The 25,603-nt window shown below is 37.7% G+C and overlaps 1 protein-coding gene across 2 annotated transcripts in view; it reads right to left on the reverse strand.

Annotated features, from left to right (window-relative positions):
* LOC121463311 (lysine-specific demethylase 7A) overlaps nucleotides 1–25,603 on the reverse strand; it is a 53,908-nt gene that overhangs the window by 26,231 nt on the left and 2,074 nt on the right. Inside the window, exons 2-4 of one of the 2 annotated variants that reach the window (XM_041675434.1) lie at nucleotides 9,951–10,036; nucleotides 3,699–3,816; nucleotides 1,488–1,648 (exon numbers count right to left, since the gene is read on the reverse strand). In XM_041675434.1, coding sequence (XP_041531368.1) covers nucleotides 1,488–1,648; nucleotides 3,699–3,816; nucleotides 9,951–10,036 — 365 coding nt within the window. Of the gene's footprint in view, nucleotides 1–219; nucleotides 242–1,487; nucleotides 1,649–3,698; nucleotides 3,817–9,950; nucleotides 10,037–25,603 lie in introns of those variants that run through there. The other variant, XM_041675435.1, reaches the window with a different exon arrangement.

Consider the following 25,603-nt stretch of genomic DNA (forward strand, 5'->3'; position numbering starts at 1 on the left):
GCATTCTGATCTTCAGGCAAGCTTTATTTATTAAAACACAAATAACATACTACTATATTCCTCATGCATAAAAGAGAAGATTGGCTCTTCCCTTTAATTTCTATAATGCTTAAGAGTCTAAATCTGTTGCTTTAAAAAAAGGAAGGCACTGAGGAATTATTAAATATGTCATCAGAACAAATAATTTTTGTTCCATTAGTAGTGTCTTCTAATATTCACCTTGAAGAACAGTGGTCATCAAGCAAAAGCCAATCCATGTTAGTGCAGTCTGAGTGCTCACGTTCTAGGTTGTAATTACCTTGCAGTTTTCTCTGTAAAAACCGCAAGGTAGGTAAAGCTTGCAGACCTCTGCAGCACCACCCCCTTTACAATGGATTAACAGAATGAGTTAGGATTCAAAATATGGCAACAGCTACCAATCTGAAATAAAAAATTTAAGTGTTCCACTCTTATGCCAATGTAACGTCATATAAGCTAAATAATATTGCTCGATTTCTTTATCTTTATATAAAACATAATATTTCTACTACTGTTACTTTAACTGAAGAGCTTTGCAGTACTAAAAGTTAGTAGATAAAGCAGTTTGAACAACTTTTTCTGTAACTGTTACACTATTTACTTTAAAGGCAATTAGGTTTAAGTTAAATCTAAGTCTTATTCCCTAGTTTATCATATTTAAATTTAGATGAGTGTTTAAGTCAGAGCATTTAACTGGACTTTTCTGAATGCAACAATTAATAAAAATGAACAAAGAGACAAGTTCTTTAATATGACATGCCAAGGTAATAATGTATAGTAGTGGACACATAATTTTGAGACAAGGTAGATTTGGGTTCTGATTCTCAAATAACACCTATCTTTTTTGTTAGCAAATGGCAAATACATATTGCTAGTTTTATCTATAAACTTTATAATGAGAATAAATGAAAGGAATGAAAATGACAATCTGGCAATCGGTAATTTTTGCCTTAATTCTTACTTTCTTAGGTCTCAAAATCACACCAGTTCAGACATCATTAAATGGCAATACTGGCCAAGTCATTAACATAAATACATGTTTGAACTGAATCTTCTCTTTACAGTTCCTCCTCTAAGAGACAGGAGGTCAAGAAGCAGGATCCAGAAGACTAGGCTCAGACTGATCCCTCATTCTGCAGATGCTAGAACCTATCCAGTTTCTCATGTCTTCTCAGAATCTGTGGCAGCCCTTCAGTAATGACTTTACCTACACAAATATCAAATTTAGTAACTAAGAGACTGGTAGGATAAGCTGATAAAATAAGAATAGATAAAATGTTTCATTCTTTTCTGACCATTGTTGGTCTGTGCATTCAACAAAAGCACTACTGGATTTCACTTTTCCTGACCTTTATGAAGCATCCAGCACAAAGAACTGATATATTCCATTCTATATCAATACTTTTGGGACACTATCATTTATAGTATTTCCATGTTTTTACAAGAATTTAAAGGAACCAATTTCGTACCTACATAACGTTCCACATCCATCACTGAAAAATCAGGTGAAGGGAGCCTGAGTCCAAGGTCCTCTAATCTAGGGACCATAATAGGAAAATCAAATCCATGTTTCTCCAGGTATCTTTGTGTCAGCTGACTGCCATGCATCTTTACAATGATTTCATCGGCACTAAGAAAAACGTAAGAGTAAAATGTCATTTTTAATCATAAACTGTTTATAAAAGTCCTGTGGTAATGAGTCAACATGGAGAAAGAATGTGTATTTGTATCAGTGGTTCTCAACCTAATTCTCCTCTTTAAATAACTTTAGAACCCCCAAAGTAAAATTCATATTTAAATAATAAAATAATAGATCATATGGGAATGTAAAATATTGCATGCAGTACAACAGTTATGGAGTGAGGCAAATTATGTATTCATATGAAAAGGTACCTATAATATAGATTATAAAAGCAAATTTATATAATAATACCATTCATAACAAACACAATCACATTTTTTTCTTTTTTGCTTTTTTGAGACAGGGTTTCTCTATGTAACAGCCCTGGCCTCCCTGGAACTTACTTTGTAGACCAGGCCTGCCTCTGCCTCCCAAGTGCTGGGATTAAAGGTGTGTGCCCCCACCACCCAGTTTAAAAAACAAAACAAAAACAACTCTCTCTTTTTATTTTTTTTGCTTTTCAAGGCAGGGTTCACAATCACATTTTTAAAGAATTAGACATATATACATTTATAAACATCAATGTTTTGATGTAGAAAAGCTCAAAAGACATTAAGCCTTACGGAGGGAATTATGAAAACCTACTCAATTTATTTTATATACTATGTAAATGACATCAACTATATTTAATTCAATACTTATTATTATTTTACTATAGTTTAAATAATAAAAAGCTTGCATAATTAAAAATAGCCCTTTAGCTGGGTGATATTGACACTTGTCTTTAATCCTAGCACGTGGGAGACAAGCAGATCTCTGTAAGTTTGAGGCCAGCCTGGTCTACAAAGTGAGTTCCAGGACAAGACACAAAAAAACCCTGTCTTTGAAAAAAATAAAAAATAACAACCTCGACATTTGTGATCACTCTAATGTATTCTCTCCTGTGTTTACACTGGCAGAAAAGCGTATAAATTACTAATGATTTGAGGGCTGCAAATCTTGAGAAGTGAAAGCCATTATCTCCTCTCCCTGAAAAATGTATACCCACAGACATTAATTTGAATAATTTTTTTTTTTTGAGAACATAAACCACCTCTGAGACCTGTAAATAGGCCCAGACTAAAAATGTAGGGCTAGGCCCCAAATAAATCAAGCATTGTTGAGTAAAAAGGAAAACAAGTAAACTTTCTCTTACAACTTGGAAACTGGTAAACGACAGCTTGAGAACAAGAATCTAATTCAGCAAACATCACGTAGAAACTGTTTCCTGTGCTTTCTATTCTCAGCCAACCTGAGGGAGGCCAATGTGGATGGTTTTTCATCCTGTTTCTGTTTAAGGACTAAAAGGTGGTGAACAGAGCAGAGAAATCTAAAGACAGGGAAAATTTCAGGGCTTTCACTTCAGTATCTGAAAGTAATTCCATAATAGGCTGAACGTGATACTGTGATTTAAATTTAAATTGTGCTTCCTCTTATTAACAAGCTGAGATAAGATCTTGTGTAAAGCCTATTAAGCCTTATCTCTTTAAATAGATGTCAGGCAGTGAGTAGGAAATGACCTGAATTAGCATGATTAAATGTTTTATAATGCTTTTGATTCTCTCTTAGCCTAGACAACTCAAATATACTTGATTATTTTTCAGAATCAAAAATCTCAGTTCTGATGCACCAGAGGCTAAGCAATGGCCCTGCATGCTTCTGGTGGACCCAGGAAACAGGCAGTGATTTAAGAATCAGTGATTTGAGAAAAAGAGGTGCAAAATAGGGAAAATAAGAAGAAAGAAAAAGAGAACACAACGGCTACATTATCAGAAGGAGTCAGAAATGAGAACTGCTTCAAATGAATATATTTCAAATTCTGGGGATGAATTATATGGTGACCCAGTATGCATATACAAAACATAAGTACTGATAGTTTTACTTCTTTTATAGAAACAGTGAAAAGCCAGTTGACACCAATAGCATGGTGGCACCTAAATTTGAAAAGACCACGTTAGGTAATCCCACTTCATTAGCCAATGCTGTTAAATCTTGTTTGAACCAGAACAAGGTTCCATACCTTGGGAAGACTCTAGAACGTAGTTCTTTAACAAAGGCCCTAGTTCCAGCTTGCACAGGTTTGGAGCCATCATCCACTTCTGTGTAGTCATGCCTGTGCCAGTTCCTCCTCTTTTTCACTGAATTTGTAGAAAGTCAGGAAAAGAAAACATTTTTTTTTGGTAACTGGTAATGCTATATGGACTATCTAATTGCTATAGTTACCTAATAAGAAGTAACAGCTATAGGTATAAGGAAATGCTTGCGTTTTTAATGCATTCCCAGATCACAAATGAACATTTTACAAAAGCTAATGCTGTAATTATAAATAACTAACTGTGGGTTTTTAAAAGCCTGATCATTTCATTCAAAATAATTTAAAAATTAAAGAATTAAAAGCATCAAATGAAGTCTTTATTTACTCACATTTAAGCATTTCCAATTATGTAAAATCAGTTTATTAAAACACTGAGTCAGTCATATTACGATTAACCACATCATCCAAATTATCTCTCAGGATAAGGCATTTTATCACACACCAAAAATCCATCCAAAACCAAACCATCACTCTCTTTTATGTTAGGCTTCAGTCTCTAAATACGCACATTTATACTGACACAAAGAACAGAGATCAGTTCACCAAGACGGAATTAAAGCAAGACCAGTGCTGTGATAAAACAAAAACTTCAAGGTTAGTTCAGATACTAAATTCCTATGGTTCTAAAGCTGGAGGGTGGAGGAGATTATCTTAATTAGTCCTAACAATGAAAATCAATGAAAATATTTAATTCTTAGTTCATCCATCAACTTCCTCTGCAACCTTGGGAAGATCATTTGACACTTCTGGATCCAGATTCCTCAAAGTGAGAATGAAGGAGATGGATTAGAAAAAAACAACTATGTGATTTCAAGATATTTTATTATTTTTGAGGTAAGGTTTCACGTAACCCAGGCTACATGACCTTAAATTTTGATAATCCAGATACCACCACTTCCTGGAGTGCTGGGATTATAGGCATAGCAAGCACATAACCATACCCAGTTTTATGTAGTGCTGGGAATCAAACTTTGGACTTCATGTATGCTCTACCAAATGATTTATGCCTTAGCCCAATTTCAAGTTATTTTAAGATCATAACACTAGGTCTCTTTAGAAAACTTGTGAATTACATTTGAATCTTCCTAAGAAATTCCACTAATGTATCCCTTGTGTATTATTTTTTTCTCATTTGAAACTATTCATACAGTAGCCAGAGAGATGGCTCAGCCAATAAGAACACTTGTTGCTCTTACAGAACACTAGAATCAAGTTCCCACCATCTAAATCAGGTGGATCTCCAATGACCTCTTCTGGCCCCCTACGGTACCCACACAGGTGCAAACACATATACAGAAACACAAACACATAAAAATAAAAACAAACCTTTAAAACCATTCCTATAGTTCAAGGACATCCTAGTGTAGGTTTTCCTCTATTATATAGATATAACTTATTTCCATCTGGTATCATATGTTTTTATATTATTTTCTTGTTTTATGGGCATTAAGTAATCAGAAGCAATTTAAAAGCAGACAACAATTTTAAGGTGTAGATGTGTCACGATATAATTATTTTGATTCTTAAGCACAGTGGTGGTTTGAATGAGAATGGTTCCCAGAGAAAATATCTTTGAATACTTGGTTCCTATTTAGACTGTTTGGGAAGAATTCACAAGTGTGGTCTGGTTGAAAGAGCTGTGCCACTGGGAGGCAAGCTTCGAAATTCCACAAGACTGTAATTCCCAGTGCACATGTTCTCTCTGCCTCATGGTTGTTCATCCCAATGTGAGATCTCAGCTGTTCCTTTGCTCCCCCATCATGGACTCTAACCCTGTTAAACTATAAGGCAAACTAAATACTTTCTTCCTAAGCCACCCTAGACATGCTGTTTCATTGCATTTGCAGGAAAGTAACTAAGACAAGCGCTTCGTTTGTTCTCAGTCTTTCTCCATATGACACTATAATTAACAACCATGAACATAAACCTGTTTCTGTGATTAACTCAAGACACATTTGCAGAAATGCTAGAAGACAGTGTGCTGATTTGACTAAGAATGGCCTCCAGAGGATCATATATTTGAATACTTGGTCCCCAGTTGGTGGCTGTTTGGGCTGGATTAGGAGGTGTGGTTTTCTTGGAGGAGGGATGACACTGGTTTCAAGCCTCCCACCATTCCCAGTACACTATCTCTGCTTCCTGCTTAGGAATATAGACTGAGTTCAGCTGCCTTTCCAGCCACCTGCTGTCATGACTTCACTCCGCCATAGTAAATGCTAACTCTTGGAACCATAAACCTCATTAAACTCCTTCTTTTGTAAGCTGCCTTGGTCGTGGAATTTTATCACAGCACAGAAAAACTTATACAAAGAGCACTATTTTAAAGATATGTGTTATATATACTGCAAATACATACTGCCTCAAGAAAAGTGGGAGTAATTCACGTTTCTATCATACAGGTAGCCTAGCTCAAGGCTCTGTGTTAATAGGCATTATCATTTAAAAAGCAAAACAACAACAAAAAAGCTGTCCATTTGCGAAGTGAACTATGATGTTGCTTCCCTCCCTCTCCCCTGCCCCCAGACAGGGTCTCTCTACATCGTACTGGCTTTCCTGGAACTTACTACAGAGACCAGGCTAGTCTTGAACTCACAGATATCAACCTGCCTCTGCGTCCCAAGTGCTGGGATTAAAGACATGTGCCACCAGACCCAGTCAGATGTTCCATTTATTTATTTAAATTTTTGCAGAGCACATTAATCAGTAAAGTATACTCTCTGATGTGATAGCTATGGGTCCAAACTACAGCTCTGATGAATAACTACATAATATTTAATTAGATACTTTCTCTTATATCTCATATAACATTGTTGCACATATTGAAGGGGATAATATAGGTCAAGTATTTACTCACTATAGAATCTGGTATATAATAACCTACCAAAATACTATAACTTCCTCTAATGTGATGATCTAAAGATTAAGAGAAACATGCAACTGTCCTATTTGACCAAAAAGTTTGAAACATAAAATCATCCACTACAACAGCTGACTAAACTTTTCTTTTTTTTTTTTAAAGATTTATTTATTTATTATATATACAATGTTCTGCCTGAATATACACCTGCAGGCCAGAGAGGACACCAGATCTCATTACAGATGGTTGTAAACCACTATGTGGTTCCTGGGAATTGGACTTAGGACCTCTGGAAGAGCAGCCAGTGCTCTTAACAGCTGAGCCATCTCTCCAGCCCAGCCCCCTTTTTAATTTTTCTTAAGAGAAAGCCAGTGAAGGGATAGTTTAAGTAGTGGTCACAGGGGAGAAAATGTCTGCTTTGGTTGCATGTGCCTGAGGAACACACAGAATATACATATATTCAAATGTTGAGCAGCTTTCTGCTTTTTAAAATAGGCTCTTAATTCCCAACCACAGAGTATAGTATAATGAACCTTATTAAGTGGAAATTGTAATATCTCGATTATATCTACATTAAAGACATCTGGGATGTTCTGACAGAAACAGAAAACCCTGTGTTATCAAGAAACACTTAATAGCAAAGGGAAAGGAATCAAAAGGGATTACCCAATTGAAGCAGATGTTGAAGTATGAGGGAAGGTGAGCCTTAAGTCAAGACAAAACAGATTACTGCATCTTGGGCATCTCCCCTCTGAGTAGTCAGAGTTGGATGCTTGCCTAGAAGACAGCCAATCCCTGGCATGAAGTTCTTCAAAGAGAAGAGGGACTTGAAGGGTCAAGTAGTAGGCAAGTTTCTCTCTGAAGCATCATTATTCAAAGTGTAGGTTACAATCCATTACAGTCTGTGTAATCAGTTTAGCAAGTGTGTTAAGATTTTTAAAAGATGACATCATATGGAAAAAATAGAATGTATCCCCGTTCAAGTAGTACTTCCTCTTAGTAACTCAGTATTTCATACAAATAAAATTTAAATCATTTCATTTGGGGAATAAATATTTTGCACCAAAACTGATATAAAATTTAGTTGTTTCAACTGAAATAATAATACTGTACTATTTACTGCTTCCGTATTCTTGGCCAAAACTTACTTAACTTATATATAACATAAACCAAGCAAGATTCATGTAACAATTTTACCAGGTGTCTTAATTTTAAGTTTTATACTATATAATATGAAAACAGGTAACTATATTTGACATGAACTATTCTTGTGCAATACTACAGCTTAAATTCCTAAGTCTCTTATAAATTATAAGAATTATTAATATTTCTAATAAATGATCAGTCTAATTGTTACTAAGTTTTTTTGCATGTTATTTTCATATAACAAAGTTTCTACTTAGAAGAGTACAAGGGGGCAAAACTTCATATTCAAAACAGAGAGGCTATATATTACCTACATACCACCCACAGTTTATCAAATCACCCTCAGTCAAAAGTCCTTTCTTTTTTTTTTAAGTGAATTTATTTACTTTATGCTCATTGGTATTTTTCCTTCATGTATGTCTGTGTGAGGGTGTCAGATCCACTGGAACTGGAGCTACAGAGCTGTGAGCTGCCATGTGAGAGCATACAGGGCTCTTAACCACTAGGCCATTGGTGCAGGAGAATTGTCTGTATTCTGTCAATATGTTTTTGTGGTGCGGGAGAATTGTCTATATTCTGTCAATCATGTTTTGAATAAACTCTGATTGGCCAGGCAGGAAGTATAGGCGGGTCAACCAGATAGGAAGTAGAGGCAGAGCGATGAGAATAGAAGAATTCTGGGAAGCAGGAAGCTTCCTCCCTAGTCCTTCCCAGAATACTGAAGAAGCAGGATGTGATCTGCCCCGCTGAAAAAGGTACTGAGCCATGTGACTAACATAGATAAGGATAATGGGTTAATATAAGTTACAAGAGCTAATAAGAAGCCTGAGCTAATGGGCCAGTTTATAATCTTATGGAGACCTCTGTGTGATTTTCTTTGGGGCTTGCTGGCTGTGGGGTACCAGGGAGGACAGAAATCCCAACAAGCTGGCCCTCATGTTACAGGCCATCTCCCTAGCCCCTTGTTCCTTCTTGTATTGTTTTGTATGTTTTTGAGACAGGTCGCACTATGTAACCCTAGCTGGTCTGTTATGTAAACTAGGCAGTCCTTGTCTTCCTCTACCTCCTGAGTACTGGAAAGGGAAGCTGGAAGGACAGGCTTTGATTATTTGGGTGCTGGAGCTTTTGTCTTCAATGGCTGAGCTATCTCTCTAGCCCTTTCTAGTTTAAGAATAAAGTCTATGGTTTCCCTTTAATTTTATGAACACAAAAATTATAGTTTGCAGTCAAAATTTTTTAAATAAATAGCTATATTCCAAAGCCATTTAAATATGACATCTTAATTTAGTTTTTGGAAGTATCTGTAAAAGACCGAATATCTGTAAAAGATGAATGTTGTTTTGTTTCTAATGCTGGTCTACTCCAGACTAGTGAAAGAAAAGGATTCCAGCCTCCACCTTGTCCTCTCTGAAAAGGACTGCCATCAGAGACTTGCTCTGACCTTATCCTCATCTCTATCTTCCCATGGATATCAGGGGTGGGGAAAAAGAAGTTTTAAGCAGATATTCTTTGACGATCAAATTCATAAATGCATGTAATATTTTACCTATCAATACCCTGATTTTTTCCTAAATATACAATGTGCATCTGCCCATGAGAGTCTAATCTTAACTCTGCATACTGATTCAATACAACATGATTTTACCAGTTGCAATAGGTTTACAGAATCAGGCAAGCTGTTCTTTGCCATGGTTTGTAAATTGCAAGGTTTTTGTTTTTGAAAGATGTACTTAAAATTTGAGGGCTCTCCATGAACAATTAAAAACGTATTTTCTCTTCCTTATTCCTGTGACATATTTAATAATTCAAACAAAGGCTTATTACACCTGGAATCCCAGCACTCAGGAGGCACAGGCAGGGGGATCTGTGAGTTCAAGGCCAGCCCGGTCTACAGAGTGAGTTTCAAGACAGCTACACAGGATACATAGAGAAACCCTGTCTCGAGAAACAAAACAAAACCCAACTAAAAGAAAGGAATTTGGGGCCAGTGTGGGCTATCTAACCAGACTGCCTCAAATTGTTAATTACTATTTTCAGACAAAAAAGTATTTCAGTGAAATCTTTCCTACAGTTCTTGGTAAGCATTGTGATATTTACTAGAGTATCATAAAAATACCATCATATACATGCTAAGTTTCAAACATTTAATTTTTACTTAAGCATCTAGTACTTACTCAAGGAAGAACCATGCAGAAGTGCACAGTTGGGACAGTGATATAAGTCAATGTCAACAGCATGATGTTCTTCTACACCAACACAGCTAAGATAAAGACAAAAACAAAACATGAATGGAAACACTTTACTTAATTATAAAGAAATGTTTGAACTTGAAGTGAGAAATGTACAATAACTCAAATAGCAAATTTAAAACACACACAAGAATAAATTTTATTATCCTCTCCCTCCATACATTTGCTAATAATTGTGGGTGAGAATATATCCAAATGAACATGAAGTTATTCACTTCTAACAGCAGTGGAAACACCAAAAATAATGTAATTATAAGCATGAAACCCTCAAGCACTATGAAAATGTCATCTGTTCTGAAATTATTGTCAATAAGATAAGTCAAAGGTAAGTCATAATGAAATTCTGGACATTATTTTCATCTTTTATGTACTACATAGTGTAATTTGTGGGTTGTAGAATTTGCAAACAGAAATGTATATCCTTAAGTGAATGTGTTTGAAAAAGGAAGACGCATTATTGAGCAAAGCATATACAACTCAAGATGTTACCCAGAATATCAAAACAAACCCTTAGCAAACAAGTACCATCAAAATTTTAGTTTCATTCTTCACAGAACTAGAAAAGGCAATCCTAAAATCATGTGAAAATATAAAAATAATTCTAAACTGAAAAGCAATGCTGGAAATATCGAGATGCCTACTATCAACTTACACTACCTAGCCACGGTGACAGAAACAGCGTGATATCCCCAGAAAAACAAGTGGTGCTAGGCAAACAGAATGGAAACTTGGTGCCTCTCTCTCTTCCAGAGTAAGAATCACTTCAAAACGGACAAAGATCTAAGTAAAGACTTCAAAATTTGAAACTGTTGGAGGGAAGAATATTCAAAGCACTGGAACTAGGCACAAGCAAGGACTTTCTGAAAAAGGCTTCTAATAGCACAGAAAGTAACCCCTAGATCTGGCAAATGTTTCTGCGTGGAAGTGAAAAGGAAACAAGGCTCAGCAATTAAGACCACTGGATGCTCTTTCAGAACACCTGCGTTTGATTCCCAACAGAAATAAATTTTTTTCTAAAGATAAATAAATCTTTTTTTGTTTTGTTTTATTTTTCGAGACAGGGTCTCTCTGTAGCTTCTGAGCCTGTCCTGGAACTAGCTCACAGAGATCTGCCTGCCTCTGCCTTCTGAGTGCCTAGATTAAAGGTGTGCACCCACCACTGCCCAGTTCATAAATAAATCTTTAAAAAATTCTTCTGAAAATCACTAATAAAATTCAATTTAATCCCAATCAATGTGAAATCTCACAAGATAATTCTTACTGATGTCAAAATTTTAAAAAGCCAAGAATATACAAGATAGTCAGATATTCTTAGAAAAAAAAAGTTCTACTACATATGAAAATTTATTTTAAAGGCCACTCAGAACACATGTCAGTGCTCCCAAAATGCAGAGCTATATTTTACATAGGACACTTATGCATAACATAGGAGGGTCCACTAAAGACTTTTCAATGAAAGGTTCTACTGAGATACATTTCATTTAGTCATATGAAAAAAAGAAAAAATCTTACAATTGTTGATGCAATGTAAAAATGTATTAGTAATTACCAGGCACAGCAGTACACACCTTTAATCCCTGGACTTGGGAGACAAAGGCAGGTGAATTTCTGTGAGTTTGAGGTCAGCCTGGTCTATGTAATAAGACCCTGTCTCAATAAAAGGGAAGGGGATTTAAATGAGATTATAAACCTAAGTACAAACAAAAGGAAAACGCACAAAAATGTATACAGCATAATACCGAAAATATGACTTTGTGGTAGAAAGCTTATCTTAAAGCACAGACGCACCCACAAGGGGAGAAACAGCCATGTTAAAGTAATTTCTGTGCATTAAACTACAACTTATGATAAAGAGCAAAATAAGTCAAGAGTAAGGACATTTCAATGTAGATACTCAAAGAAATTATACCATATCCAAAATATAATGAACTCCTCTATAAATCACTAAGAAGCAATATTATTTCCATAATATTCTACTATACCAGCTAAAAAATACCAAGTGTAAAGATATTAAATGTTGAAGAATATTTAAGAATACTTAAGCCGGGCGGTGGTGGCGCACGCCTTTAATCCCAGCACTTGGGAGGCAGAGGCAGGCAGATCTTTATGAGTTCAAGACCAGCCTGGTCTACAAGAGCTAGTTCCAGGACAGGCTCCAAAACCACAGAGAAACCCTGTCTCGAAAAACCAAAAAAAAAAAAAAAGAATACTTAAATAAATTACTAGCAGAAGTGTAATTAAATACAATTTTAGAGAACAAAACACATGCAATGTACACCAGAATACCTTACCTATATGCAAATGGATATCTATTTATAACAGCGTATCAAAAATATAGTATATTCTCATAATAGAATTCATACAGAAATAAATATTCAATGAAGAACTACAGTCCTACACAATGAACAAATAAATTCCACAAATTAGAAGGTTAGAGAGATGGCTCAGCACTTAATAAGATAATGTGTATTATTAAGATAATAACTTAATGTGTATTGCTCTTACAGAGGACCCCAATTCAGCTCACAGCACCCATGGATAAGTCACAAGTGCCTGTAACTCCAACTCCAGAGAATCTAATGTCCTTTTCCAGCCTCTATGGGCACTGCATAAACCCACATTCAGACACACATAATTTTTTTGTAATTCTAAAAATTAACCCATTAAGTTTAAAAAGAGAAAAACAAATAGAAAAAGACACAGGTGTCATGGCACACACCTGCTATCCCAGCATTAAGAGGATCACCAGCTCAAGGACAACTTGGGTTATGTAGTGAAACTGTTTTAAGAAAAAGAAAAATTAAGATATGAAAGAAAGAAAGAAAGAAAGAAAGAAAGAAAGAAAGAAAGACAGACAGACAGGAAGGAAGGAAGGAAGGAAGGAAGGTGACTGGGCATGGTGGTACACACCTTTAATCCCAGCAGTCAAGAGGCAGAGCTAAGTGGGTCTCAGAGTTCAAGGCCAGTGTGGAAAACAGAACAAATTCCAGGAGAGCCAAAGCTGTGAGGGCCCAGGCTGAAGGCCTGTTCTAACTTGACTGAAGGTCAAAATGAGGCTACAAACTAGAAACCCTGACCTAGGGTATGGTCACTTGGTATTTTGGACATTGAGATGGCCAAAGAGGAAGATCCACTCCACCTTGACCTCAGGTCAGAGAATTCAAGCCCATTCCTGCTCCTTCATTTTAAAACAAGAAATTTGACCTACAGGATACTTTGTCTAGGGTGTATTCACCGCATATCCTGCCCGAAACATCAAATGCTTTACTCAGGAAATCATGGCTTGATGTCTCAGGTATTGAAGCAAGTAACTGTTCTGGTTGTCCTTTGTGAAATGTTAAGGTAGTCTTTTGCCCCACCCCCACCCCCGCTACCTTGTACTGGGATATAAAAACACATGAAAATTAAATGTCAGCAAATTCAGTATTCGTTGAGTTGCCCTCGCAGTACTATTCTATGTCTCTGTGTTTCTTTCATATCTCTAATAATCCTCCCTCTGCTTTAACCATGGTCACAGTGAATGGAGAGGATAATTAAGTCATTAACAGAGATATGAATATAAGAATCTCTTACATGTTGGTATTACAGTGCAAGAAATGTTTTGTAGAGCAGATTTGTGATATAATTTACCATCTGCCCTCTGCCATCTTCTGTCTAACCCATCCCTACACACACCTCCTGCAATAACAGAAAGTAAGCAGCAACAAAGCCTGAAGGCTGAAAAACCTTGTTCATAACTGATTCCGCCACAAGATGCCTCTTTCATGCTGCTGATTTCATACATTTTAGTATGTTTCGGTTTTGATTTTTGGTTTTATGTAACTGAGATAAGATATGCCCCGAACTCCTGATTCTACATTTATCAAATTCTATCGGGGATGGTAAGCAGGTGTCTATAAGCTCAACTTCATTATGTGTTTTTAAATATAATTTATTTAAAAATTTTACATGTATGGGTTTTGTCTGCATGGGTACATATGCATCGTGTGCAAAAGAGGGCACTGGATTCCCTAGAACTGGAGTTAGACAGTTGTGAGCAGTAGGAACCAAACCCAAGTCCTCTGAAGGAGCAGTAAGTGCTCTTAACTTCTGAGTTATCTCTCTAGCCCCTAATTTCCATTTTTTCCTTGTGTGTGGTGTACAAGCCTGTAGAGACCAGAATAGCGTTATAGTAGTATATTATTTGTGTTCTAATAAATAAAATTTGTCTGAAGATCAATGCAAAGCAGCCAGACTAGTGAGCCATACAGGCCAGGCAGTGGTAGCACACACCTTTAATTCCAGCAGCCACACTAGTTAGCCATAGGGCAATGGTGGTGGTACAGCTTTAACCCCAGCACTAGAGAGGACTATAAGGTAGGATGAGACAGGAACTCGCTCTCGATCAGTCTAAAGATTTCATAGAGGTAAGAGCTCTCTAGTGGCTCTGCTTTGCTTTTTTGATCTTTAGGTTGAACCCCAATATCTGCCTCTGGGTTTTTATTACTCATGCTACATAGGGTGTCAAATTCCCTGGAGTTGGAGTTACTGATGATTATAGCCACCTTGGGTCCCCTGCAAAAATAGCAAGTGCTCTTCACCTCTGAGCCCCTTAATCATGTTTTGTTGTTGTTGTTGGTTTTTTTTTTTGTTTTGTTTTTTTTTTTTTTTTTTTTTTTTTGAGACAGGGTTTCTCTGCGTAGCCCTGAATGTCCTGGAACTTTTCAAACCAGGATGGCCTTCGAACTCACTGATATCCACCTGCCTCTGCCTCCCAAGTACTGGGATTAAAGGCATGTGCCACTACTGTCCGGCCTTGATCATGTACTTTTAACTGACAGTTTCCACCTAATCACTAGCAAGAAAAAAAATGTAAAAGTTTGTATAAATCTAGAAATTTACAAAATGCTTGATGACTACAGTTCCTTGTGAAATTCAAGATTTAGGGAATTGACATTCAACTAAAACAAAACTGTTTCTAACTGCTATAACACTCACACTGTGCCTCCTAATGCCCATAACCCATTAGAGTCCCCTGTGGATCTTTTCCAATTGCCACTAGGCAGCCTTTCCAAGGAAGATGTTCTATAGGAGACAGAGATCTCTAAGAAAAGAAACAAAATCAGGTGCAGTCCTACTTTGTCCCCACACCTGTGTGTGTGGAAGGATCTGCAATAACTGATAGCAGTTCTGAAATATCTAGAAGAGAAAATTGGGTGGATGTGGAATGAAGGAGAGGGAGAACTACTTTTCACTAAGACAGCCTTCTGAACTAATATTTGCACTGTACACTGCTTATTTAAAAGAAGAAGAAGGGGTGGGGAGATAAGTATGTAAAGTGCTTAACATGCAAGCATGAGGACTGGAGTTAGACACCACCACCCCAAGAACCCAGGTTTACAAAAAAAAGCTAGGCACCATGGCACACACTGTAATTCCAGTGCTGAGGGGTGGAGATAGCAACCCTAGGGCTCACTGACCAGCCAGTCTAGTTGAACTGTCAAGCTCCGGTGAGAGAGCCTGCCTTAAAAAATAAGAAAAGGAAAGGTTGAGAATAATACCCAACATCAACATCAGGCACAAACACACACACACAGACATACGCGAACATGTATTCACACATGCATACAGAAAACCACATTCCTAAGCCCCACCTTCAATCTACAGGGGACAGTTAATTGGTAGGCCAATAATCTTTATTCTTAACAAGGTCCCCAGGTGATTCTTTTGCAGCCAGTTTGGCAGGGAATGGCACTGGGGGACTATTAATCTAAAACCCTACCAGAGTGGTTAGTACAATGTCGATTCATAACCACTTTCTATGAAAACTGTAACTATAATTAGACTTTAGGCTCCATACAGCTAACATTTTTCATATATAATTCAGCATTCCCTACTCAGATCTATCTACACAGGTCCCACAGTCAATCTCTACCAAATATGTATCAACTGAAACAAAGCAGGCATGCTAAATAGATTAGGAGGTGCTAGGCTGGACCACCATCCTAGATCAAGTTTAAAAATGCACTGAGCTGGGTATGATAGTACACACCTGGAGAGATGGCTTAATAAGAGCATGCTGCTCTCTCCACGTTCACTTCTCAGCACCCACGTTGGACTGTTTACAACCACCTGGAACTCCAACTCCAGAGAAACCTCACCCCCTCTCTTGGCCTCCTTGAGCACATACATACATATATAACATACAGATACAGAAACATACATATATCCATTTAATAAGTCTTTTTTAAGATTAAAATTTAGGCTAGTTAATACTAAAATTCACATAGAAAAACATTGAAGACAAAGAACTATGAGGACAAGTTTGGCCTTAGCAGTCTTTAAAACATACTATTAAAAGCCCTTATAATTTAAACAGTTTTTTTGCTGGTCCAGAAACAAACAGAACAGTGAAATAGAATGTATAGAAAAAGAATCAAGGGGCTGGGAAGATGGCTCAATGGTTAAGAGCACTGGCTGCTCTTCCAGAGGTCCTGAGTTCAATTCCCAGCAACCACATGGTGGCTCACAACCATCTGTAATGAGATCTAGCGCCCTCTTCTGGCGTGCGGGCATACATGGAGGCAGAATGTTGTATACACAATAAATAAATCTAAAAGAAAAAGAAAGAAAGAAAAGAAAAGAAAAGAAAAAGAATCAACCATACATGAAATTTCCAGCCATATACATTGACTGGCAAGGATTTGGGCACTTCAAACCACTGAGGTCATTATGAACTTTCTAGAAGATTTATCTATTTGTATATTATTTGTTTGTTTGTTTTATGGGTATGTGTGAGTGTGTGTGTGTATGTATGTATGTATGTATGTATGTATATTTACCACATGTATGCCTGGTATCCATAGAGGCCAGGAGAGGGCATTAGATCTCCTGGAATTACAGGCAGTTGTAAGATGTCACAGTGGGGGCTGGGAACTAAACGCTAGTCCTCTGCAAGAAAGGCAAGTACTCTTAATTACTGGACCCATGTCTCCAGCCCCAATATGGATTTCTTAAAGCTTTGTTTTCATTATTTTTAATTATTATTTGTAGGTGTGAGTGTGCATGTGAATACAGGTGCCTGTGGGGCCCAGAGGTATTAGAATTCCTGGAGCCAAAATTATACTGGTTGTGAGCTGCTTGACATGGGGGCTTGGAACAGAGCTTAGGCCCTCTGGAGCAGCAAGTGATCTTAAGAGCTGAGCCATCTCTCTCCCCTCCCAATATGGAGTTTTAAATTAACAATGCCAGGACACATTTAGAAAAAAATTAAATTATAGTATAATTTTATACTATTGATACCAAATATGCTTGGGGCACACCACAGACTTTTTTTTATTAAAAAAGAAAATCTGAATGCTTAAAAAATTAGAAAAGAAAAAGTAAAAATTCTTTAACCTTGAATAGAAAATGGATAACTCAAACTCCAGAGCCAATTAAAAGAAAAGATTGTAACTACATAACCTAAACCTATGGTTTCAGAGTTCAAAAATCACCATAACAAAGCACCAGACAGCTGAACACAGGAAGAGGCTATTCGTAACTGCCACACAGGACTAATACCCCTAACATACCGAGAGATTTTAAAAACAGGCAGAGGCCAGGCATGGAGGCACATAGTTGTACTCCTGTAGTCAGGATGATCTCAGCTCAAAGTCACTCTGGGCTAAATAGAGTTTTAAACTAGTCTGGGCTACACAGTGAGATCCATACCCAATGCTGATGATCACTAGGAAGGAGTGAAGTAGTACTAATAAACAATGGATGCATTGCTTTCTTGGGGCTAGGAGTGATGGTAGTGGTAGTATAGTACTGGGGATTGAACTCAGAGCCCACCTTAGTCCCTTTAAAAATTTTGTTGTTTTGATAGGAATCTGACTCAGTTGCTCAGACTGGCCTTCACCTTGATCCTGCTTCTGCCTCCCAAGTAGCTGGGATTATAGCTGTGACTCCACTTACCATTACTGACAATCTAACTAAAGAAACATCTCCAACAACATAAAAATACACATATACACCAGGTTGTTACTGCAGTAGTGTTAGTTAAAAAAACATTGTAAACAACTTAAATGCCCACGTACAACAAAGAAGTAGAAAAAGAACCAAACGATCCATATAAAAGAGTTATGTGGTCATAGAGATTTAAAAGATAAAAAAGAAATCCCCTTCAAACTAAACATGGAAACTTACACAGCAAAGAAAAGAAAAAGAAGCAAAGAATGAATGAAAGAAAGAAAAAAAGCCAAAGAACAAAAGAACATGCATAGTATGTGTAAGACTCTGGTTTTGATTCCAAGCATGGAAAAAATAAAATGAAACAGGGCTGTTAAGGTGACTCAAAAGCCTGACCACCTGAGTTCAATCTCTGGAACCCACATAGTGGAAGGAAGAGAACCAATTCCACAAGTTGTCAGATCCTCTGCAGGCATGCTCACACACACGAGGGCTGGACATGTTGCCCATTGGTAGACAATGGGTTTTGAATTTCTGAAGCCCTGGGTTCAATCCTCATCAGAAGCATGCATGAATACAAGAAAGCACATCCCACACATCACATGCAAAAAAGATAAACCAGGGTTAGTGATACAGCTCAGTTAATAGAATGCTTCCCTGGTATGTGCAAAGCCCTGGGTTCAATCTCCAGCACCACCTAAACCAGGTGTGGTGCAGGTGGAGTTAGGAAGAACAAAAAAGTTCAAAGCCATCTTCAGCTACATAGTAAGTGTGAGGTCAAACTAGGACACATGAAACCTTCTCTTTAAAAAAAAAAATGAGGTTGAATTTGTGGCTCATCAGTTAATAACACTTGATATACTCTTGCAGAAGACATGAGTTCAGTTCCCAACACCCACATAATAGCTCACAACTGTTAACTCCAGTTCAGGGTAGAGGGAACCACAATGTCCCTTCTGGCCTCCAAGGGACCAGGCATGCACATATATACACACAGGCAAACACTCATACATATCATATACATAAAGTGTTAAAAAAAAACCTTTATAACCAATTTTAATATCCTAGGGCTGGGAGTGATAGCATATACACATTGGAGGGTTGGGGTGGAGCTTAATATGTATCCTTGGCTGGGATTGAACTAAGAGATCCACCTGTCTCATTTTCCCAAGTTGAGATCAGAGATGGATCTCCATGATTTCAAGGCCAGCCTGGACTACACAGTGAGATCCTGTCTCAAAGGAAAACACGAAGTGACTTCTTACAAGGGTGGCTAGGGAAGGATTAGCAAGGAGAAAGAAATGAAAGAGTTAGCAATATTTCTGAGTTTATCTCTCATATAACTCTGACTTCTCAGGACCTTTTAGTAATGTTTTACACGGGGCTGGAGAGATGGCTCAACAGTTAAGAAGACAGGCTGTTATCCCCAGAGGTCCTGAGTTCAATTCCCAGCAACCACATGATGGCTTACAACCGTCTGTAATGAGATCTGGCGTCCCCTTCTGACATGCAGGCATACATGCAGACAGAACACTGTATACATAATAAATTTTAAAAAAATCTTTAAAAAATCTACATGCCTAAAAAAACAAAAATAAAGCTATACAGTATTTTTTTACTACATGCTGTGAAGCTAAAGGCAACTATATAAAAAAAATGCAATCTAGCAAATATCTCACAGAGAAATCCTGTCTCAAAATACACACACACAAAGCTGCAGATAAGAGCTGAGCTTCCAGGGCTGGAGAGATGGCTCAGAGGTTAAGAGCATTGCCTGCTCTTCCAAAGGTCCCGAGTTCAATTCCCAGCAACCACATGGAGGCTCACAACCATCTGTAATGGGGTCTGGTGTCCTCTTCTGGCCTGCAGGCATACACACAGACAGAATATTGTATACATAATAAATAAATAAATAATTTTTTTTTTAAAAAAAGAGCTGAGCTTCCCACTATTGGACAAAAAAATTAAGACTGGAATAGGAAAAATACTAAAAAGAGTCCTGTGCTGTTAGTCTATAAGGTACCACCCTGAAAACTTGTGATCTTTATTGTATATAGGCAGGTATAGAAATAGAGGTTCACATATGTGGATGATGTTGTATTTCCTAGTTATGTCCACGAGAAAGCCTAGACATACTGTCAAGTTTACAGCCAAACAGGCCTTGATTTCTAAACATTATTCTCCATAAAAATGGGACCAGCGTACTGGGCATGGTGGCACTCACCTTTACTTCCTGCATGGGGAAGCAGAGGCAGGCTGTCACAAAATACTAAAAATAAGAAAATTTTAAAAAAGGGGGGGGGAGGGGAAACCAGGGATCACACAGAAACAGAAAAATCATAAATCAGCATTAAATCACACTATATTGGATATAGAAGGTGAGCTATCCTTAATAGAAAAGTAACGATGACTACATAAATAAAAGGCAGTGTCTATAAAGAACTAAAGCCTAACAGACAGACTGCAGAGCAGTACCCACCAGCTGTTCAAAAACTGTGCAAACAATCCAAGTTTCTGTGCCTGAAATTACCAAAGCTCTTGCTGGCAGACTCCTGTACACCTGTTCCGCTCTGTCTCAAGTCCTCCACTTCACTTCAAAAAGAAAAGGAGCAGAAAACTCAATTTAACCCTAGAACACTGGAGACAAAAGAATAAACAAGCAGAAGTCAGCCCCACACTAATAGTTAGAACTAACCCAATAGGGTTAATGAGAAAAGTCTATCTATCTCCCTTATGACTAAGCTGTCCTATCAAGGAAAGGAGTTGCCCTGGCACTCAGGAGGCTACAGCAGGAAGATCATGACAAGCACAGCAACACCTTGTCCCACTCCCACCCAAAATGAAGTAAAAAAATCAAAAAGTAGCCAAAAAGTCCAGTAATTTGGCTTTTGTCCTCTTTTTTTTTAAATATCTATTTATTTATTATGTATTACAGTATTCTGTCTGAGTGTATGACTGTAGGCCAGAAGAAGGCACCAGATCTCATTACAGACGGTTGTGAGCCACCATGTGGTTGCTGGGAATTGAACTCAGGACCTTTGGAAAAGCAGGCAGTGCTCTTAACCACTGAGCCATCTCTCCAGCCCCGGCTTTTGTCCTCTTATGGGGAGATAAACGCTCACTTAGGTTTATACTAAACCAAGACTTCATCTTTAAGATAGTGCCTACAAAACAATTTTTAAAAAGGATTCCAATCCCTATTTTGTGAGGGAGGAGGCACTTAGGGAGTAGAAGCTTAGACAAAGTCTAATGTGGCCAGGCTAGCCTTGAATTTAATGCCTGGGAATAGAATTATAGGTGTAAGCCACCACTTCCTACTCTTTTTTTTGTTGTTCTTTTTTTTTTGGGGGTGGGGGAAGGTGGGGGAGAGACAGGGTCTCATTATGTAGCCTGCAACCAGGTTGACCTTGAACCCACAGAAATTCACCTACCTCTGGCAACTCCTATTAAAAAAAAAATTAAAAGCTAAATATTCCCCAACAAGAAATTCATTTATAACAACTAAAAGCAGAGTTAAATGAGGAAAGCTTCCAATATTTTGTTAATAGTCTGTCCCCAATTCACTTACAATTTTAACATATTTCACTTGAAAATCTTTTTTATTTTTTAAATTTTATTTATATGTGTGTGTGTGTGTCTGTCTGTCTGTGTGTCTGCACGCAAGTGTGTAGGGATGCCCAGAAGCCAAACCCTTGGAGCTAGAGTTATTAGACAGCTGTAAGCCATACAACACAGCTGCTAGGAACCTAACGTGTCTCCTTCAAGAGCATGTGCTCTTTACCACTAGAGCCATCTCTTAGCATAATCTTTTCTTAAAAGAATAAGAAAGGGGCTGGAAAAATGGCTCAGAGATTAACAGCAGTGACTGCTCTTTCCAGAGGTCCTGAGTTCAATTCCCAGAAACCATATGGGTGGCTCACAACCATCTATCTATGAGGTCTGGTGACCTCTTCTAGGCAAAACACTGCACACATAATAAATAAATAAATAAACGAGTGAATGAATGAATGAATGACAAGTAAGTGAAAGAAAGAATCTAGTGGTGCAGGCATACATTTAGGCAGAACACTGTACACATGGATGGATGGGTGGGTATGTGGATGGACAGAAGGAAAAGAGAGAGAGAGAAATGCAAGAATCAAGAAAGTAAGATGCCTACAGGTATCTCCCTCTGGAATGTGTATTCCATCACCAGCAGAGACAAACCTGAACTATCTATAGCCACAGAGACAACCTAGGACTTCTAGTGACCCAGAGCTATGTGAGATCAGATACTATTTCACCTTGTTGTTATACAATCGTGGGAAGGTAATTTAACTCTCTATCCCTTGGATTCCTAAAGTACAAAATGGGGACAATAATAACACTTATCCAAGGTGTGAGAATTAGATGTGTTAAAGGTCTACTGTAATCAAACTGCACATAGGACTGATTAAAACATCCAGTATGTTTCTGGTGAATTCCTGAGGCTCTGTATAACATGAGAATTGCTCATTCAACCATATTACCCAATAAAATTCTTCTATTCCCATGTACAAAGTTCTCCATTCAACATCAAGGAGAAAAATAATCTAAGACATTTATTATAATATAATAATAATAATAAAAGACAAAAATAATATAAGACGTAGGAGGCTAAGGCAGGAAAATCACAAGTTCAAGGTTTGTCTAGGTTACCAAAAAAAAAAAATTCAGGGCTAGCCCAGGCAACTTAGTGAGACCCTGTCTCAAAAAGTAAAGAGGGCTGGGGATATAGATTGTGGTAAAGACTTGCCTCACATGGCCAAGGCCTTAGGTTCAGTCCTCTCTCTCTCTCTCTCTCTCTCTCTCTCTCTCTCACACACACACACACACACACACACACACACACACACACACACCACTCATATATTACTCAAACTGACTCAACCATGCTACTTATTATTACAAGAGCCTTAGTAGTCTCCTTAGCTTCACCTTCACCCACCTCCAGTCTATTCTGATGTACAAGCAGAACGATTCTCCTCCAGAGCAGGGAATCAAATGCAGGGATCCTCAGACATGCCCAAGACCAAGAATAATCCTTATAAAAGGTTGTCAACTCCTTGATATCTCAATCCAAAGCAAACCATCTGTTTAAAAGTAAAATCAAAGCCAGGCAGTAGTGGTGCTCGCCTTTAATCCCAATGCTCAGGAGACAGAGGCAGCTGGATCTCTGTTGAGTTCGAGGCCAGGCTGGTCTACAGAAGGAGTTTCAGGACTTCAGGACAGTTAGGGCTACACAGGGAAACCATGCATCAAAAAAACAAAACAAACAAAAACAAAAGTAAAATTCAAAGTACTAGACCTGCCTACAAAACCAGACAGTGATCTCTTCTACTCTCCAAACGGGTATTCTGACTCTTCCTAGATTTCCACAGGGTCCACACTCAGGATATTGGCTTTCCTTTCCCTCTGAATCAGCACTTTGTCAGCATCATGGACACAGGCTTTCCACAAGCACACCACAGGGAAGCAGCATTACCAACAACCTGAATGTTATTTGTCACCTGCCAAACTGGACAACTCTTAACTTTAAAAACATTTTGTTGTACTTTTTTTGTTTGAGGACAGAATTTCACTATTTGCCCTGACTGGACTGGAACTTGATATGTAGACCAGTTGGCCTACAACACACAGAGCTCTGCCTGTGCCTCTCAAGTGCTGGGATTAAAAGCAGAATTTATTTCATTTCTACCTTTTTATGTTCAACTCTTTATCTGTTGAGTTTTGTCCATGTTGCTGCATGAACCAATAGTGTATTCTTTTTATTGCAGAAGTGTTACTCTACTTTATGAATATATCAAATTCATGCAATCTACTGTTAATATTTGGGTTGTTTTAGTTTGAGGACAGTTAAAAACCATTTTTTTGTGTATTATTTTTTGGTGAGGATTTTTTTTTTTTTTTTTTTTTTTTTTGGTTTTTCGAGACAGGGTTTCTCTGTAGCTTTGGACCCTGTCCTGGAACTAGCTCTTGTAGACCAGGCTGGCCTCGACCTAACAAAGATCCGCCTGCCTCTGCCTTCCAAGTGCTGGGATTAAAGGCGTGTGCCACCACCGCCTGGTGGTGAGGATTTTTTTTATCTTTTTGTTTTGTTTTTAGACAGTTTCATTAAGTAGACTGGACTAGACTCAAATTTGTGTTCCCCTATTATCCATTATGCCCAAGGCCTTTTTAAATAATATTCACTTACATACAAATTGCCAAAGTTGTTTGTTTGATAAAGAAAGTAACACTTTATATTGTCAAAGACACAGGGAACTAAAGCGGGCACTGGTGAAGAAAAAACTGAGCAACATTTCAGAATATAACCTGGCAAAGACATGTCAAACGAAAAACAACTGTGCCTTCTAACATCAATTGTTTCAAGGAATTTCTTACTGAATACCTAGCATAAGCCAGGCTGTCTATTTGAGTTAATCTAAGGAAACAGAAATATTCACAAAATTTTGGTTAAAAGGGTATAAATCGTATCACCACTAATAAATGCAAGTAGTAAAACAAAGTAATAACAGGAAAATTACTTTCAAATGTTATGATTCTGTGGAATTAAACACTACATGGCAAAAAAAAATACTATACAGCCACTAAAAAAATTTCCAAATAGCATTAAAAATATGACAAAAAGTACACACTAGTTAAAAATGTAACAATACATAAAGCAAAATCCAATTTTGTTTTTAAAAAGTCATATCTCAAACATTAAGTACTAGTTATCCATGAAAGATAGGGACTCTCTATATTTCTCTATACTTTTTAATTTCCTGTAATACACTGCTCCTGTAAAATCTAAAGAATATGTGATTATAAAGATATATAAGCGTTTAATTCTAAACAAGACACAACATTCTGGTACTACTGAACCAGAACAATGGTGTAGTTTTTCACGGGATGCTTTCAAAGCACTATTAAAGTCATGGAGCAGCCCCAGGAGGACTTCCATTAGGACTGGAGGAAGAGCTCTTTAAGTTTGAAAAAAATTCCCTAGGAAAACCCTGCCCATCTCTCAGCTCACTGACCCCAGGGTATCTATTATACATTACAGTCTGTTAGTTAAGCATCCTTTTATTCTTTCCCTTTCAAAAAGGCTTGGGCAGGCTAAGGGATGGGAACTCCTGAACCAAGGATGCACCAAAGCTCAACGGTCTCAACCAGAGAGGAAGCTGTTCTAGTCGCCCTGCAGCCTAGCTGCATCAAGGAAGGCCCTTTCTTCTTTGTCAGAAGAAATAAAGACAACTTTTGGGGTCCCCAGAAAATAGATACTGGTACTTAAATGTGTAACATAAATGGTTGTTAGGAAACACCTTAGGTTTATTATGCTCTAGCATTAAGACACCTAATTTAAGACCAAAAAGTGCAGCTGGACATGGTGGTACATGGTTTTAGTCCCAGCATTTAGGAGGCAGAAGCAGGCAGATCTCCAAGTTGGAGGCCTGATCTATGATGCTTCCAGAATAGCCAGGTCTATACAGAAACTCACTGTCTTAAAAAACTGGTGTGTGGGGGGGGTGTGTGTGAGAGCTCTCGCACGCTTGCAGCACAAGCATGAGCACCTGAGGTTGACTCCCCAGCACACACATTACAATAACATTAGCTTTAATAACTTCAAATCTATAACTTATTAA

The sequence above is a fragment of the Microtus oregoni genome, unplaced genomic scaffold (assembly GCF_018167655.1).
Source record: "Microtus oregoni isolate MIOR12 unplaced genomic scaffold, Mior012 000026F_ref0000081, whole genome shotgun sequence".
Classification (NCBI taxonomy): domain Eukaryota; kingdom Metazoa; phylum Chordata; class Mammalia; order Rodentia; family Cricetidae; genus Microtus; species Microtus oregoni.